The sequence below is a fragment of the Pantherophis guttatus genome, chromosome 2, assembly GCF_059756535.1.
Source record: "Pantherophis guttatus breed Tessera chromosome 2, ASM5975653v1, whole genome shotgun sequence".
NCBI lineage: Eukaryota > Metazoa > Chordata > Lepidosauria > Squamata > Colubridae > Pantherophis > Pantherophis guttatus.
The window spans coordinates 216,697,056-216,713,205 of NC_142064.1; the positions used below are offsets into that span (position 1 = coordinate 216,697,056).

General features: G+C 37.0%; 1 protein-coding gene across 17 annotated transcripts in view; it reads right to left on the reverse strand.

Moving 5' to 3' along the window:
- Positions 1-16,150, reverse strand: part of IQSEC1 (IQ motif and Sec7 domain ArfGEF 1) — a 298,864-nt gene that overhangs the window by 44,091 nt on the left and 238,623 nt on the right. For all 17 annotated transcript variants that reach the window (XM_060688352.2, XM_060688354.2, XM_034437795.2 and 14 more), the window contains 2 exons: positions 9,658-9,940; positions 6,366-7,624 (listed from right to left, as the gene is read on the reverse strand). In XM_060688352.2, coding sequence (XP_060544335.1) covers positions 6,366-7,624; positions 9,658-9,940 — 1,542 coding nt within the window. The remainder of the gene's footprint in view (positions 1-6,365; positions 7,625-9,657; positions 9,941-16,150) is intronic.

The following is a 16,150-nucleotide window of genomic DNA, read 5'->3' on the forward strand; positions in this document are numbered from 1 at the left end:
TCACATTTTACGTTTTTGCCCTATCTTGTCACCATGGTGAAGAGAAGCAGTTGTGAAATGAGTGACATGGTTGTTAAGAATGCTGCATGGGCATAAATGTGAGGATGGTCATAAGTGTGAGGACCAGTCAAAAGTGCGAGGACCTGTCAGAAATCACTTTTTTCAGCCCTCTGAGTAGTCCCTATACACATAGCCATGGCCACCCGGTCACATGACTAGCTAGCCACGCCCACCCAGTCACATGACCTCCAAGCCACGCCCACAAAATAAGCCACGCCCACAGAACCGGTAGTAAAAAAATTTAGAACCCACCCCTGGTTGGGGGTCACAACATGAGGAACTGTATTAAAGGGTCGCGGCATTAGGAAGGTTGAGAACCACTGTTCTAAAGCATGGGTCTCCAACCTTGGCAACTTTAAGACTTGTGGACTTCAACTCCCAGAATTCCTCAGACAGATTTGCTGGCTGAGGAATTCTCGGGGTTGAAGTCCACAAGACTTAAAGTTGCCAAGGTTGGAGACCCCTGCTCTAAAGAACATTTTTTGGATTTAAAGCACTGCGCAGCTTTACTATAGAAAGAGGCAATACTAGACCACACAGGAACAAAAATATTCAGCTCAAGATAAACAGATTATAACATCTCAAATTAGTAACCATGTTAATCAAGGTCAATATGTTTAAAGATTTAGCTAATCAATTAATGAGCAAAAATAGTATTTTGGAGGATTTAAACATGTACATTCATATATGCAACTGTACAGAATAATACATTGTTTCATACGGTATTATAATTATTTGCTTTCCTCATATCCTAATCACTTCAGAATGGTATTCATTCCTGCACATTAACTAAAAATTAGGATAGAAAGCAGCCCAGAGATTTGGAGCTCATTAGATTACCGGTATTTTTTTATAGCAATTATATAAGTGGTTCCTTTGTATACCATTTCTTCGAGAGAACATCCTTTTTTGTTAACGACAAGGGAATTTTGAAAAAAAACTAGGCTAAGTAATTCTTTGTAATATTTTAGTTTGCTGCTTCATGAGACATTTTAGCTCACTTTTTCCAATTCAGCTTTTTTTATAGTTGGTTTCCTCATTTTTCCAACTAATGCTGAATAATATATATTCCAGGAATAGGGCAGACAAGTATGAATTCAAAACATGCAGTTTGGTGAATCACAGTGGAAAGTTTGGACTTCACATATTTATTTATATACCTACCTTATGAAATACTTTTTTAAACAATTGACTAATCATTTGCATTCTATAGCACCGAGGTCTGAAAACAGACCACTGCTGACTTGCATATTTTTGATACTCATTTCAATTTGACCCATGCTGCACAAAATTAAAGTGGGATAAGCAATTGAGCAGCCTGCACCTTCCTCTACATGTTATATGAATGTTTTCTTTTGCCTATAAATTGAGCAAAACAATTCTAACAGTCTATAAAAGTCAACCCTTCTTTGAAGGAACATTATTTTAGGATACTCATTATCCTAATACTCATTAACAATCTCACACTGTCAAGTCACCAAGTGATAGAACACTTGATAATTTCTCACAGGTTCTCCTTATTTATCTGTATAAACTTTTTCTTGTGAGTCTACAAAATACACGTACTAATGACTGTAATAAATATTGATTGATTCTGTACTGATGTCAAAACAAAATAAATCAGCAAACACAGAGGATTACATGAAGATCTACAGAGTTTAAGGCAGAGAAGGAAAATCTTATATTAGAATTGTTCAAAACAGTATTTATTTAACCAAGTTGTGAGTCTTGAATGAATATTCTGAAAATTTGATTTGCTATAAATAAGCTATGTAGTAATTGTAACTGAAGATAATGACATCAAATATAGCCAATGGACTTTCATACTATGAAACTGGGCAAATTCCCCCACACCAGATGCCTTTCCTATTGAGTAATATAGAACTGTTGGCTCATACAGTGTTGGATGTCTAGAAACAGTCCTCGTTTAGAAACTACCTTGTTTAACAACCATTCACAGTTATGATGATAATGAAAAAATAACTTTATGATCAACCCTCATTTTTATGATATTTGCAGAGTCTATAAAAACAACGGAAAGCTGAAGTAAGATCATACACTTAGTCAGTTTTGCTTGGTGATCACTTCAGTTAATGAGTGGAGATGACAGTCCCGATTGTGGTTGCTAAACAAGGTCTACCTGTAATCATTTAATCTCTCTGCATTTCATTGTATCATGAGGCTTATATCACAGTATTCCAAAGATTAAGAAAGACTATGCAAGATATTCTAGCTACAGACCAACATCTCTCCTTAATGTGGATGCTAAAATATTAACAGCAACATTAGCTAGATTATAAAACATCTGTAATACACCTATTTCAATATGGATTTTAAAAAATAGACAAGCATTTTATATCATTTGTCGGGTGGTTGATATTATGGATATACCATGTTTCCCTGAAAATAAGACCCTGTCTTATATTTTTTTTGAACCCTGAAATAAGCGCTTAGCTCAAAACCCCGATTGGGTTTATTTTCAGGGGATGTCTTATTTTGGGGGAAACAGGATAGCTGTGGATGAACCTGATCTACTAATGTTGTTAAACTAAAAAGATGTTATAGTCCTGAATGAATTTATGAAATGTGTTTTAAGTATGTTAAAAATATATGGATTCCATTTTTTGTTTTATTTTGATATTTTTATCCTAAGGCTACAGTTATTACCAATGGATTCATTTGTTAACTATTTAAATTACATTGTGGGACCCAGTTAGGATGTTTCTTTTTTCATTTAATTTTCAATTTGGTTCTTCAACCACTAGTTTCTTCCATCAGACAGTATCAAATGTTAAAGCTGTAGTGGCATTTCATACTGAATATTAGTTCATACATTTTGACATGACTTATCTTTGACAATCCTTAACAATTGTGTGAAGTAATTAGCCAAGATTGTTTATGTTATACAGCAAAATGGTTTATTTCTGGCTATTCAGTAAGTCTAATATCCTTTGGGATGAACTGTATCTGCAGATTATTATAGGAGATTAAGAATTACAATTTGTATAGTTTCTATAATATCTTTGTTTATCATAGCATGGTGAATTACTCTAAGTATCATGGGTCCTTAAACTACGGCCTGTGGGCTGCATGTGGCCATTAATCTGGCCCGCGCAGGACGAGGCTCTCCCGCCCACATCACCCCGCCTACCCTTCAAACGAGCGCAGACTTATCTTCATGAGCCCTACAGGCTGGAACTGAAAGGTAAGGCCAACAATTTTTGCCTGCAGAATGCTGCTGGAGGTGGGGGAGGTGAAAAACAGACAGACACCCAAGGAAGCAAACAAATGGGCAAAATGGCCCATTTTTGGCCAAAAAATGGGCTGTTTTTGCCTGTTTTTGGCTTGCAGAATGCTGCTGGAGGTGGGGGAGGTGCAAAATGCACAGACGCCCCAGGAGGCAATAAAAAATGGGCAAAAATGGCCCATTTTTCACCTCCCCCACCACCAGAAGATAAAGAGAGACAGAGGGAGAGAGAGACAGAAAGAGACAGACAAACACACACACACACACACACACACACACACACACACACACACACACACACAATTATAAGCTCCTTGGAGCTGAGAAGAATTGCTGCAAAACTGAGTTTTCTGAAGTGGATCACTAGACTCCTAAATAACTGAAAAAATAATCTAGTAAAAAGAAAAGTCAACCAAAAGAGCAACATGCAAACAAAAGCAAATAAAACATCCCCATGATCAAAACGATAAAAATCAATGACTTTTTAAAAAAAAAATCAGATTTTTTTGATTTAAATCGGATTTTTTTGATTTAAATTGATTTTTTTAAATAAAATGCTTTTTGAGGAAAATATATTACCATCCAAAGGTTATTCCATCATGAAATAAAGATTAGTTTTTTAATTATGTAGAATAAGGCTGTATATGTTTAATTTTTTTGGTAAATAAATACCATTAATCCATTCACAATGTCATACTCTTCCAGAGGTTTTTATAAGATTATTGGGCAGTTTCTCTGCCTACAAGATATTATCACAGATGCTTGGTTTACTTTTGCCATTCTCAAAACTGAATTTGACTCAGCAGAGATCACATGCCTCTTCTTCACAGCAAAAATTTATAACATGAAGAGAGTTGAGAAAAAGACCTTAATCCTATTGTTCTACAAACCTATGAATACAGAATCAATCAACAAGAAGTTCAGTGAATAGAATAGAAACAATATTTTTCTGATTGTTTGGAGTGGAATAGATCTGCACAAGAAGAAAGTGAAACTACTTATGAGGAGGAAGGGGCAAGCAGACAAGCATTACAAAATGAAAGTGAAACTTTCTGAGCACAATACTGCACAGCCACAGACAGACAAGTCTTTGGATCTTTTTGTGTGTATGACCTGAGGTTTATCACATTCTTTCCTTGGAGGAAAAAACCTATAATGGCAGCAGGCCATAAAAGAGACCCAGTTTGGCAATATTTTAATGAAGTTCCTTTACCTATCGGTAAGGCAGGTATGCGTGCAAACTGCAAACACTGCAACAAAGAAATGCAAGGCCTGGTGGCCCGAATGAGGCAACATCATGAGAAGTGCTGTGATGAAGATGACCAAAGAAACACATTTGAACAGGCAGGATCTTCAGGTTGGTAAACATTTTTATTGAATCATATTTCTAAAGACTGCCTTGAACAGTCATGTTTGAGCAAAATTATATTTCTTATTATTACTGCATGTTACTGTCATTTGGTACAGTTATGAAGAAAAGCAAATATTCCTTTTGGGGCAGTGCTGTGTACAATAAGCAGAAATTGTATAAACAATAAAATGACAGCATTGTTTAGGGGAATTCATGGATTCTGGAAACTATTCACCTTCAAGATCACCATCCTCCTGTTCTACAGCTTCAGAGTTATCCATCCAGGATAGTGCTTCATTAGCCTCATCATCATCAGACACCCACAGCCACATATCACTATCACCTAAAAGAAAGAAAAAACCCTTCCCTCCTGGAACCACCATAGATAAGTTTGTGATAAAAACTAGCAGATTAGAAAAAGAGTTAATTGATGAAAAAATTGCCCAGTTTGTTTATGCAATGAACTCTTCTTTCCGTCTGACTGAGAACCCACATTTCATTAATATGGTTCAGTCACTGAGACCAGGATACAGTCCACCCAGCAGAGCAGATGTTGCAGGGAAACTGTTGGATAAAGTGTATGACAGAGAAATGGAGCAATGGGCAACAGCTCTGGAGGGTAAAATTGTTAACCTAAATATTGATGGGTGGAGTAATGTCCACAATAATCCTATTGTATGTGCTTGTATAACAACAGAAAACTTACAAGAAGTGGCAGTAAGAGCTATAATAACATGTGAACAAAAATTCAAATGTCTAATACGCAGTTTGGTCACAGACAATGCTGCAAATGTATCCAAGATGAGAAGAAATTTAGAAGAGCAAGAAGGGAATACAAAGCTAATAACATATGGTTGAGGTGCTCATTTGCTGCACCTCTTAGCCAAAGACTTAAGTGTTCCAGAAATAAAAACTAATGTTGTTGAAATTGCTAAATACTTCCGTAACAATCATTTTGCTGCAGCAGCTCTGAAAAGGATGGGTGGAACCAAGCTAACGCTCCCACAAGATGTTAGATGGAACTCTGTGGTGGACTGTTTTGAGCAGTGGTTGGATCAGCCTCCTGGAATACTGCCAATTAGCTGTTCTAGGTGGCGGAAACGCCACTGGCAATCGCCACTAATCGCTGCCGCCGAAGGCGATCGGCAGAGGCGGATAGCGACGGTGATTGTGGCAATAGGCTGTGGCAATAGGCGGTGGCTAAAGGCGGCGGCAATCCCCGCCACCTAGAACAGCTGATCGGTGGTATTCTGGGAGGCCGATCCAACCACCAATCAGCTGCTCAGCAGCCAAGGCTCCAGCATTCCCCTGGCAGCAGCTCAGCTCAGCTGACCCGTGGTGGGCGCAATGGACCTGAGCCCTGACGAGCCAAGTGCTGGGGCTGAGAATAAAAAAAAGATGAACATTGAGAATGTAGCCTCTTCCGTAATTGATTTTCTATTTTTACATTGTCTACTTGAGTTCTTTAAATATGCCTTCAATATTTAATTTCTTCTGAAATTGATACGAAGGAAAACAAAAGGGTATTTAAAAGTTTAAAAAGACCACCTGCTATAAATGCACACTATGAAATTATGAGAAATGATGCAAGGTTACCAAGGCAGTTTAGTCATGACTGTAGAGATAAATTACTTCTTGCTACATATAAGAACCCCAAGGCATCAAGTAAATATCATTTCATAAAAAAGAAAAAAGCACTGTACTCACTTATTAAAAAGGTTCAGTCCAATTCTATAGTGACGTTTCCTGATGATATCATTACTGAAGGCAGGGGAATCCCAACTATTACGAGTTTCTTTGTGGTATGTTTGCTTGCTCAAAGTTTGTTCCCTTAAGCTATCTCGAGAAGATGATTCTGAACTGCAGTTTATTGTGTCATTAGAATTGGAAGTGCTGTTGATGCTATCATTATCTCCATCAGAATAATCAGATTCAGATTTGCTTTGCCTGTTTGCTGTACCGTTAATAGCCAAGTGGCTGTCAATAGGCCGAGGTCTATGCCTAGTTTCTGGATCTTCTCGGGATATTACTTTGCTAGGGAGGCCATGTGATATGTGTTTTGGGCTATCTTGCTGACTACTAATTCCCCGATCATATGCATTTTGCCTCTTCAGTGATCCTCTTTCAGAACGGTCACTTAAATCAACCGAACTGTCACTTGGTGGTTCTATGGTTAGCAAAGGAAGATGATCCATCCTCATTCTCTGTTCTTGGGATTCCAATGAAGGGGTACTCCTACAACTTGTGTCAGTGTCTATTTTATGGTCTTTATGTGTCATAGACCAGTATTCTTGAGAAGGGTTTATTGATCTAAGTCTCAAGTCAGACTCTGTGCTTGATGGTCTTTCTATAGGATGAGAAAGGGGAAGTGGTGGGGATAATTCTTCCTCATCGATATATAACGTAACGTCACTGTAGGAAGCAGTCATTTCATCAAGTTTCCTATGATCAACATTATGGCTTGTTGATTTAGTTGGACCACAGCTATCTCTTTCTATTTCACGACTTCTGACTTGGTCAGGTACCTCATCAGAGTGCAAACTACGACAGTTTAATGCATCATCAATGGATTCTGCAAGAGATTTTACTTGTCTTGAAAAAGCATCCTCCAATTCTGTTATGGCATCAGCAAAGTCTGTGGAAGCTGCTGGAGATTTCATTGTAGCCGATTCAGCAAGATCATTACATCCAGACTGGACAAGGGCTCCTATTTTTGATCCATCATTTGTAACAGAAACTTGCTTCCCCTCAAAGTAGGAACTGTGAACTTTCTCAGGTCCTTCAAATGAAAACTGCATTCTCATATTGGATAGTACAATGCGTCTTGACATACGATTTTCAGACATAGAACTTCTGAGCCGCTCAAAGTTTTTGTTCATCTGATACTGGCGGAAAGCAGTCTGTATAGTACGAGCAGCATGTCTAGTTATGAGACGGCCTCCATATTTTCGTTCTAGCATTTCAACCTAAAAAGAGAATGTATTTTATAATATGTAATCTCTAAAGCATGGGTTTCAAACTCAAATCATCATGATGGCTGCATGAGGAGAAATTCATTAGCCTGAGAACCACAACAGTGAAGCCTTTTCATATATAATACAAAAGTCTCATGGGTCAAAAAGGGAGGGAATCATTATATGCCATTAACCACAAATGTATTGAATAAAAAGCTTCACTATGAAATATTCATCCTTTTTTTAACCATCTCACTTTGGCCACCTATATGTCATTGCTTTTTAAGTAACCAAATCACCATTATTTCATGAATGACAACATAAATCCTCTGAACTGAATCCTATCATCTGAAACCTGAATGTAGTCCCCTTAAGAAGAAGCAACTATGCATGAAAATCATTTCCAATTCTGCCAAGAAAAATATATTGGCAGTTGTCTGATGAAAAATTGTTTTGTTTTCAACTTAGTACATGTCACCCTTTCTTGAGGTTATAATTCCTGCAACTGTAGCTTATTTTCTGATTATTTTTAATGGAAAGCAGGCTAAAAAATACATTCTGTCATATATAAAAAAAGAAAACCAATTGCCATTTGGTATTCTCCAGTTATAATTACTTGGAAAGTTTGGAAAGCAGGAAGTTTTGAGGTTTCCAATCAATTATGATTTCAGACTATGATGCATCTCCCTCATAAGGCTGTTGCAGATATAAAATAGTCATCTTGAAGTATAAAGAGACTTTTGGGGTAACTTGAACTTTCTACCGAGCAACAGTAGGCTATATACCAGTGTTAAATGTGTAGCTAGTTTCTGGACCTATTGTGAGAAAAATTTTGGAAGCTGAAAAGACGTTATCTGTTTCTTTCACGCATCTCCAAATGATAGAGTACTGTGGTAGAGCCCAAAGCAGAAGCACATATTTGTTTCTGCTGCTTGACCAGAGATGATGGCTCACCCTCCTTACTGTTAGGAGCAACCTTCCTGCCCAAGTTGCTGAAACAAAAACTACTTTTGTTTTTCCCTCTGCCTTCCTTTCCCAAAGCAAGCATTGTCTTACAACTTAACAGCTGCAGTCCATAAAGCTCTAAGTAACAGTGATTATTGCTTTCCCTCTGTTTTCCACCTGAGATGAGCAACACCTCTGAAAATACTTTAAGAACAGTGGGAAGCAAGTAAGAGAAGATCCTGGCTTTTTCTCCTCTCTTTTTCAGCAGTGCAACAACTCCTTGTTACACACAATATTTCCTTCCTGGAAGCTACTCTGCAACCATGTTTGCCAAGGAGCTGGGGAACAGCTGGACAGGTGAAATAGCTGGAGTCACTCAGGTCTTCCTTATGCTCCATGGCCATTAGTTATGTTATGAAAGGAAGTTCAGAAAAGAGAGAAGAGGAAGGAACAGCAATAATGTGGCATCTTTTGGCAAACTCCAGAGAAACTGGCCAAGAGGGCAGGTGCTTCTAGCACAGGGAGGGCAGAATACTATTCTTGTGCAATTGTCAGAAATAAAGATGCTCTCTTAATGCTACCTCTGTTAGCTGTAAACTGGAAGGTTCCAAGTCAAAATTATTACAATACCTTGATGCTGTTTGATGTTAACAGCACTGAAAAAAGTGATTTATGACTGGTTTTTGAACTGATGACCATCATAGCTTCCCTACAGTCATGTTATTAGAATTTGGATGATGAAAACCAGCATGACTTTATGATGGTTACAACATCTGGGGGTCACATGATTGCCATTTTCAACCTTCCCAGCTGGCTTCCAATAAGCAAAGTGAATGGGCAAAGCAAATTTGCTTAACAAAGGTGTGATTCATTTAACGACTGCAGTGATTTGCTTAGCAACTGGGGCAAAAAGTGTGACTCACTTAACAACCACCTTGCTTAGCAACAGAAATTCAGGTCATAATTGTGGTTGCAAATCAAGGACTATCTGTACACAAAAACACTAAATACTAGAGGCTCATAAAAAAATCTCTCAAGAAAGTTGATAATTAGTACTTTCTTTTTTTAGCTCGATTAATACAGCAGTACAGCTCAAATACCTGTTTATCCTGCAAGTCAGATGAGAGTTCATAGCTTTCTGAGAGGGACCGTGACCTTTTAATAGCTTCTTCTTCTGCTTGTTTTCTTAATATTGACGTTGAGTGCTGAAGCTTTGGCCTCCGGGGCCTTTGCTGTCCAGGGGAGACAGAATATAGACCATATGGAGAATGGTCATAATGATCTGGACTTAGAGCTGAGCTGTGAGTTATAGTTCCTTGATGATAAGCAGATGAACTATCCAGGGATGTGCCAGTTTCACTTCCAGGAGCTTCACCCTCAACACTGAAAAAAAGGAGAGTAAAATGAAACATGGTTAAGATATATAGTATAGCTTTTTACTGCTGCAGTTCCATATATAATAAATGCTGGCTTGTTTGTTTGATTGATTTCTATAGACACCCATCTTAGCAAATGACTCTGGGAGGCTCACAATTAAATTATTAATTAACTGTGAACTATTAATCATGTCTAAAATATTCACTTTCAGATACACACTTTAGGAAGCTACAAATGATCATGTTTACAAATTTCTGATACTTTTTCTCAAATATTTTGTTTGTTTCTAATGTAATACAATGCAACATAGATGAAATGAAGATTTAGAAATTTCAAACATTACTATTATTTCCTTGGCAACTCTAAACTTTGCCTCATGTAGTTTTTAATAGGAATCTCTGAATAAAAATATGTGATGCATATCACATTATTAGCAATAAAAACAGTAAACTAATCAATCATTTCTGGAATCAGCTTAGTGGAACAATGGGAACCTGTATCCAGTTATACGAGAGAGCAAAGTAGTGCCCATTGCAATCCTAGAAGAAATTCAGCTTTCCCCATGAAACACAATAAAAGTCTATCAATTTTTGCAGATTTGACACCAGAACATCTATTATGCAATAAATAATTTGTAGATACCAACATGTTATGAGATTTGGTATTTCTCTCTTTTTTTATGTCGTTATTTGTATGTATTTAACATATCTTTCTATGTTGCCACAATCGAAATCAATTCTCAGAGCTCATATAAAAATATATGAAATAAATCCCATGAAAAATTAGAAATACATTACAAAAATTCAATAAAAGATGGCAACAGCAACTCAAAATCATGGAAGACCCTTGAGGGGGTGGTGTCTTTAGAAACTTGCAAAAATATCAACAAAGGGAGAACCAACATAATATATCCCCAATATTGGTGCTGCAACACAAAGCAGCATCTCTATGCCTCAGCCCTCCTCCCTCCCAGAATCTCCCAAAAGTGTGGGACTTACAGCAGTTTTTCCTTGCTGGATCTAACCAGCAGGCTGAAGTGGGCTAGAGTTAGAGATTTGGTATTTCTCATGAAAGATCAAGTATAATTTTAATGATCAGTGTTGAGGTTTCAGTAAATGTTACAGGAGGAGCGAAATACTCCAACTCATACAATAATGTAACAAATAATATATAGAAACATGAACATTGCACAGGTTTCCAACTAATTATCTCATTTTAATTACCTTCTCCATCCCACTCTTATTTTCAGTCTTACTGTTACAACTTTATAAAGTAAAAATAAATATTCAAGTTGCTTCTTTCTTGCCAAAATATAAATTGTTCAATGGCTCTAAAATGCTTCATCAACAGGATTTAGAAACATGCCAAACCCACAAGAAAAACAAGTTCCTGCCAAATCTCCGTGGAGATGAATGAACCAACACAGTAGCTAGCAAGAATATGAAAGTTACTGTCAGATGAATGCCAAGATAAATAATAATGATCATGTACCTAAGATAGAAAAAAATTCTTAAAATTTTTAAAGAGGATTTTATTTATTTATTTTATGTAAATGTTAAACAAGATAAGAATGGTAATTAATCCTCAGAATTTATTTAGTTATTCAATTTGTATAGCCACCGCTCTAACATATGTGATTCTGGGCAGCTCACAATGACTAAAACCAAGAATAAAAATATAAATAAAAACAAGCATACAACCACATTAGACCACAATTAAAAACTAAAAACATAATCACAGTCAGCAAACAATACATCCCATTCAGAATAACAACTGAAAATGCTCATGACTATCCTTGGACTCCCCATCCCCCCAAAGCCTGGTGATGTAGTCATATCATCAGGCCCTTCTTCAAGGCCAGAAGAGCAGTGTCTCATCTAAGTTCAAGGGGAATTGAAAGGACGGGTGCCAGAGCAGGAAAGGCTTTCTACTTGGATCCCTTATGATGACATTCCATAGTACATGGGACCAGGAATATGCCTCTCTTGCCAGATCCGAATCCCATAAGACACTGACCAAAGACCAGTAGTATATTAAGTGGGTTAACTGTAGATTTGATTCTTGTACAAGAATAGCAATTTGGTAAACAAGCAGCCTTGAAAGACATCATAATCAATAAAATATTATAATCTCTTTCTTTACACGAATTACGAAAAGGCCTAATTCTCTGGAGAAGGCTCTAGTCCTGGGAAAAATGGAGGGAAGGCAAGGTGAATTGACTCAGTTATAGTTACAATGGGTGTATTTTTGGAAAACCCAAAAGACCAGGTCATGGAGAAAATATATTAATGTGATAATTAACTGCGTGACAACAACTTGATGGCACATGATCAATCAAAAATCAAACTCTCTTCGTCCATTTCCCAGCGAAAATTACTGTTGGTTTCCATCCATAGCTTTGTAATTATTATCATCCAAAAACCCAAAAGAATTAAATCACCAAAACTGCTAACACCCTGTCTTCCTCAAAAGAATACGCACACATGCATACCTACCTCCATCACTGACATAGCTGCATGCATATACATATTACCAAAAGGAAAATTGATATGAGACATTAAATTGTTTTATATTTATTTATTTATTTATTTATTTATTTATTTATTAAATTTTTATATCGCCCCCTCTTCCGAAGGACTCGGGGCGGTGAACAGCCAAAATTAAAAACACACAATACAAACATTAAAATACTTAAAATGAAATTAAATTTATCTTTGGCTTCCCCAACTTAAAACAGTTATATCTGTTCTGAGTACACAAAATCATTAATATTTAAACAATATCTGTTTAAAAGCAAACCTTACTTGCTATTCTAGAATGTGGTTTCAGAATGAACACTATAAATGTAGACTATAATAACTAAATTACATATTTCATATGAGATAGACTCAGGGGTGAAATCCGATTTTTTCCCCTACCGGTTCTGTGGGCATGGCAGGGAAGGATATTGCAAAATCTCCATTCCCACCCCACTCTGGGGCCAACTAGAGGTGGTATTTGCCGGTTCTCCAAACTACTCAAAATTTTCCCTAAAATAAGACATCCCCCGATAATAAGCCCAATTGGGCTTTTAAGCGCATGGCAATAAGACTAAGCACTTATTTCAGGGTTCAAAAAAATATAAGGCAGGGTCTTATTTTCGGGGAAACACGGTAAGTAGTGGGTAATATTTCAAGTGCTTATTAGACTTCTCATGGGAATCTAGATTTGCCTTCCTGAGTAAGTTCATGGTTCCTTCAACAAAAGTTTAACAAGTCAAAGTTCACTCCACACGCTAACCCAAAATGGGATAAAATGTAACTTATAATGTGTGACACTGTTCTATTTTCTTTCCAATTACTTTATAGTTTTTGAGTTCTCTCAAAGATAAATATTTATAAAAGACTGAACAATATTTTTAAAAAGTGGAAGTAGCTATTTAATGTACCATTGATATTTTAACATGGTTTATATTTTATAATACATTGTTCTCTAAACATATACTTAAAAGTGATAAAATATAAAAAAATATAATAATATAAGTATACAAATATAAAAGTATACTTATATAAAAATATAAGTATACAAAAAGAATATGTGATCTATTTTGAATGCATTTAAATCTAAATACATATAGTAAAGAAATGAACATAAATATAAAAGGAAAATGGATTTGGGTATCTATGGAAAAATTGAGAGAATTAGCAAAGATATTTGCTTAGGGATATAAACTGCCTGTCATAATACAACAGGTACAGGTGGTCCTCAACTTATGACCACAATTGAGATCAGAATTTCCACTGCTAAGCAAGGTGGTGGTTAAGTGAACTGCATTCAATTTTATGACCTTTTCTGCCACGGTGAATCACTGCAGTTGTTAATGGAATCACACGATCATTAAGTGGATCTGGCTTCCCCCCATTCACTTTGTTTGTTGGAAGCTAACAGGTGAGGCCACAAATGGCGATAACAGGATTCCAGGACATGGCAAGTGTCCTAAATACATTCTGGTTACCAAGAGGCCAAATTTTGATCAGGCGGCCGTAGGGATGTTACAATGGTCTTAAGTGTGTGGACTTTTTTCAATGCATTGTAACTTTGGTCAGTAAACGAATAGTTATAAGTTGAGCACTACTTGTAGTGCCAAAGGATATAAGATATTATTTTAGTAGTTGCATCTAAGCATATTCAGTGGCAACATAGATTAGGAATGTTAAGGAAGTTATGAATGACGTTCTTAATTCAAATCCCATTAGGACACTGGTCATAAACTGAAGGGGCATGGGAACAATTCTCATAAATATCTCATGCGTTACTTTTTGTGTTTTTAAAATGGCAGAGCTTCGATCAAGAGAGCTCTGAAAATTCTAATTGACTCTGGAACAGTTTTGTTAGCCTTACACCTTACACATTGAATCATCTTAGTATACAAGGTGAAATTTCATGACTTATTTATTTCACGTGGAGGATAAGTGCAAGGTTATGAAATGTATTTTACTTGAGAGATGCGTCAACTTTTGGAAGATACATGAAAGGTCATGTATAACTACTGAGTACATTCAGGTGGTAAAAATGCAGCAGATTTTGTAAAATGTCAGTATTAACAGCCTATTCCAGTGATGGCGAACCTGTGGCACACAGAGCCATCTCTGTGGGCACACGAGCCGACGCCCAGGTCAGCTCCACTGCACATGCCTGTGCACCTCTCGCTGGCCAGCTGATTTTCGGGTCTCTGCCGGGAGATGCGTGCATATACTTGGGGGTGGGGTCAGTGCGGCGCTCCCAGGCCCCGTTTTTGGTTCTAGGAGGTTTCAGGGAGGCCTGCTAGCACAAAACCGGGATGTGGGGATGTGTGGCGCCCCCATTTTTGGTTCAAGGCGGCTTCAGGGAGGCCTGCTAGCACCAAAACGTAGGTTGCGTGTGCATGCAGGGGGGAGCACAGTGGGGTTGCCATGTGCATATGCAGGGGGACCTGCGGGGGGCATTGCATTATGGGTGTCACACGCGCACTGTCGCATATGTGCCCTTTTGTCACCTGAGGAAAAAAAAGTTTGCCATCACTGGCCTATTCCATAAGAATGAGACCATTTGAAGCATGGCTGTGGTTTAATCTCAGTGGCCAGAAATGAAATCCAAGACTCCAAGCAGTCTGCAAACTATGTAAGAAAAGCAAAATCTGCTAAATCCTTTATGTGCCAACATGTCTTGCTTATTAAAATGGTTTATAGTACTATTCTTAATGTGATACTACTAATTAAAAACATTTTCAATCATTTAAATTTTACCCATGGCAAGGTAAAAAAAATATTTTGAAAGAAAAATAGAACAAGGATCAAGAATATTCCTCAGTGAATTACAATATTTTTGCCAATTGTGCCTGCCAACTAAAATAAAGTGAATTTTCTGAGTAGAACTCAATTCCTTATGACTTTAGGAATACTCCCTTGTACCTTTATTAACAAGAATATTTAAATACTTTGCTGTTGTCTTCTTCCAAGGTTTTATTCCCCCTACTTTCCAGTCCAGGCTAGACTGGAAAGTCTAGCCTACTTTCCAGTCCACACCCATTCAAATGTGAGAGCTTTTCTTTTATTATTCAACAGAGTGTGTCCATCATTTCTAATTATTTATTGCACACAAACTGTTTTTTAGCCAGCTGAATCAGTGAGGATCTTGCTCATATACTCTGCTCAAGCATTTTTCATGTAGCTGGAGGAAGAAGTTTAAATGTGTATTAATGGGACATGATTTGAGGAGTAAGCCAAGTGGAAACTCAGTAAGCTCAATGAAATTATTTTGAGAGACTATGCTAATAAATAGTTTCTGAATTTTACCACAGTTCTCAAACTGTATTGCCACCATGATTTATTTGCTATTTCCTGAAAATCCACACAAATCAATAAAATGTTAATTTTATTTTATAAAAGAATACTGACTTTTATATCAAAGGTAGTCATACACTCAGTGGACATTTGTGCTAGTACATTTGCCTAAGATATCTGCCTATATTTTCCAGTGATCGTAAGTCTTTACAATGTTGTTATATGCTCTGTGCTCGGCCCTTCCATGCTAGTACAGTGAGTTTTAGGATTAAATATAAAAAGTAAATTTCTAAAATAACAGAAATTTAACTCTTATTTGATTTCATATACCATAAATTATTATTATTTAGTGTATGGCATATAAGGCCAGGGAGGCTACAATGTTATACACACAGTAGAAGTCCTGGCAGCCACC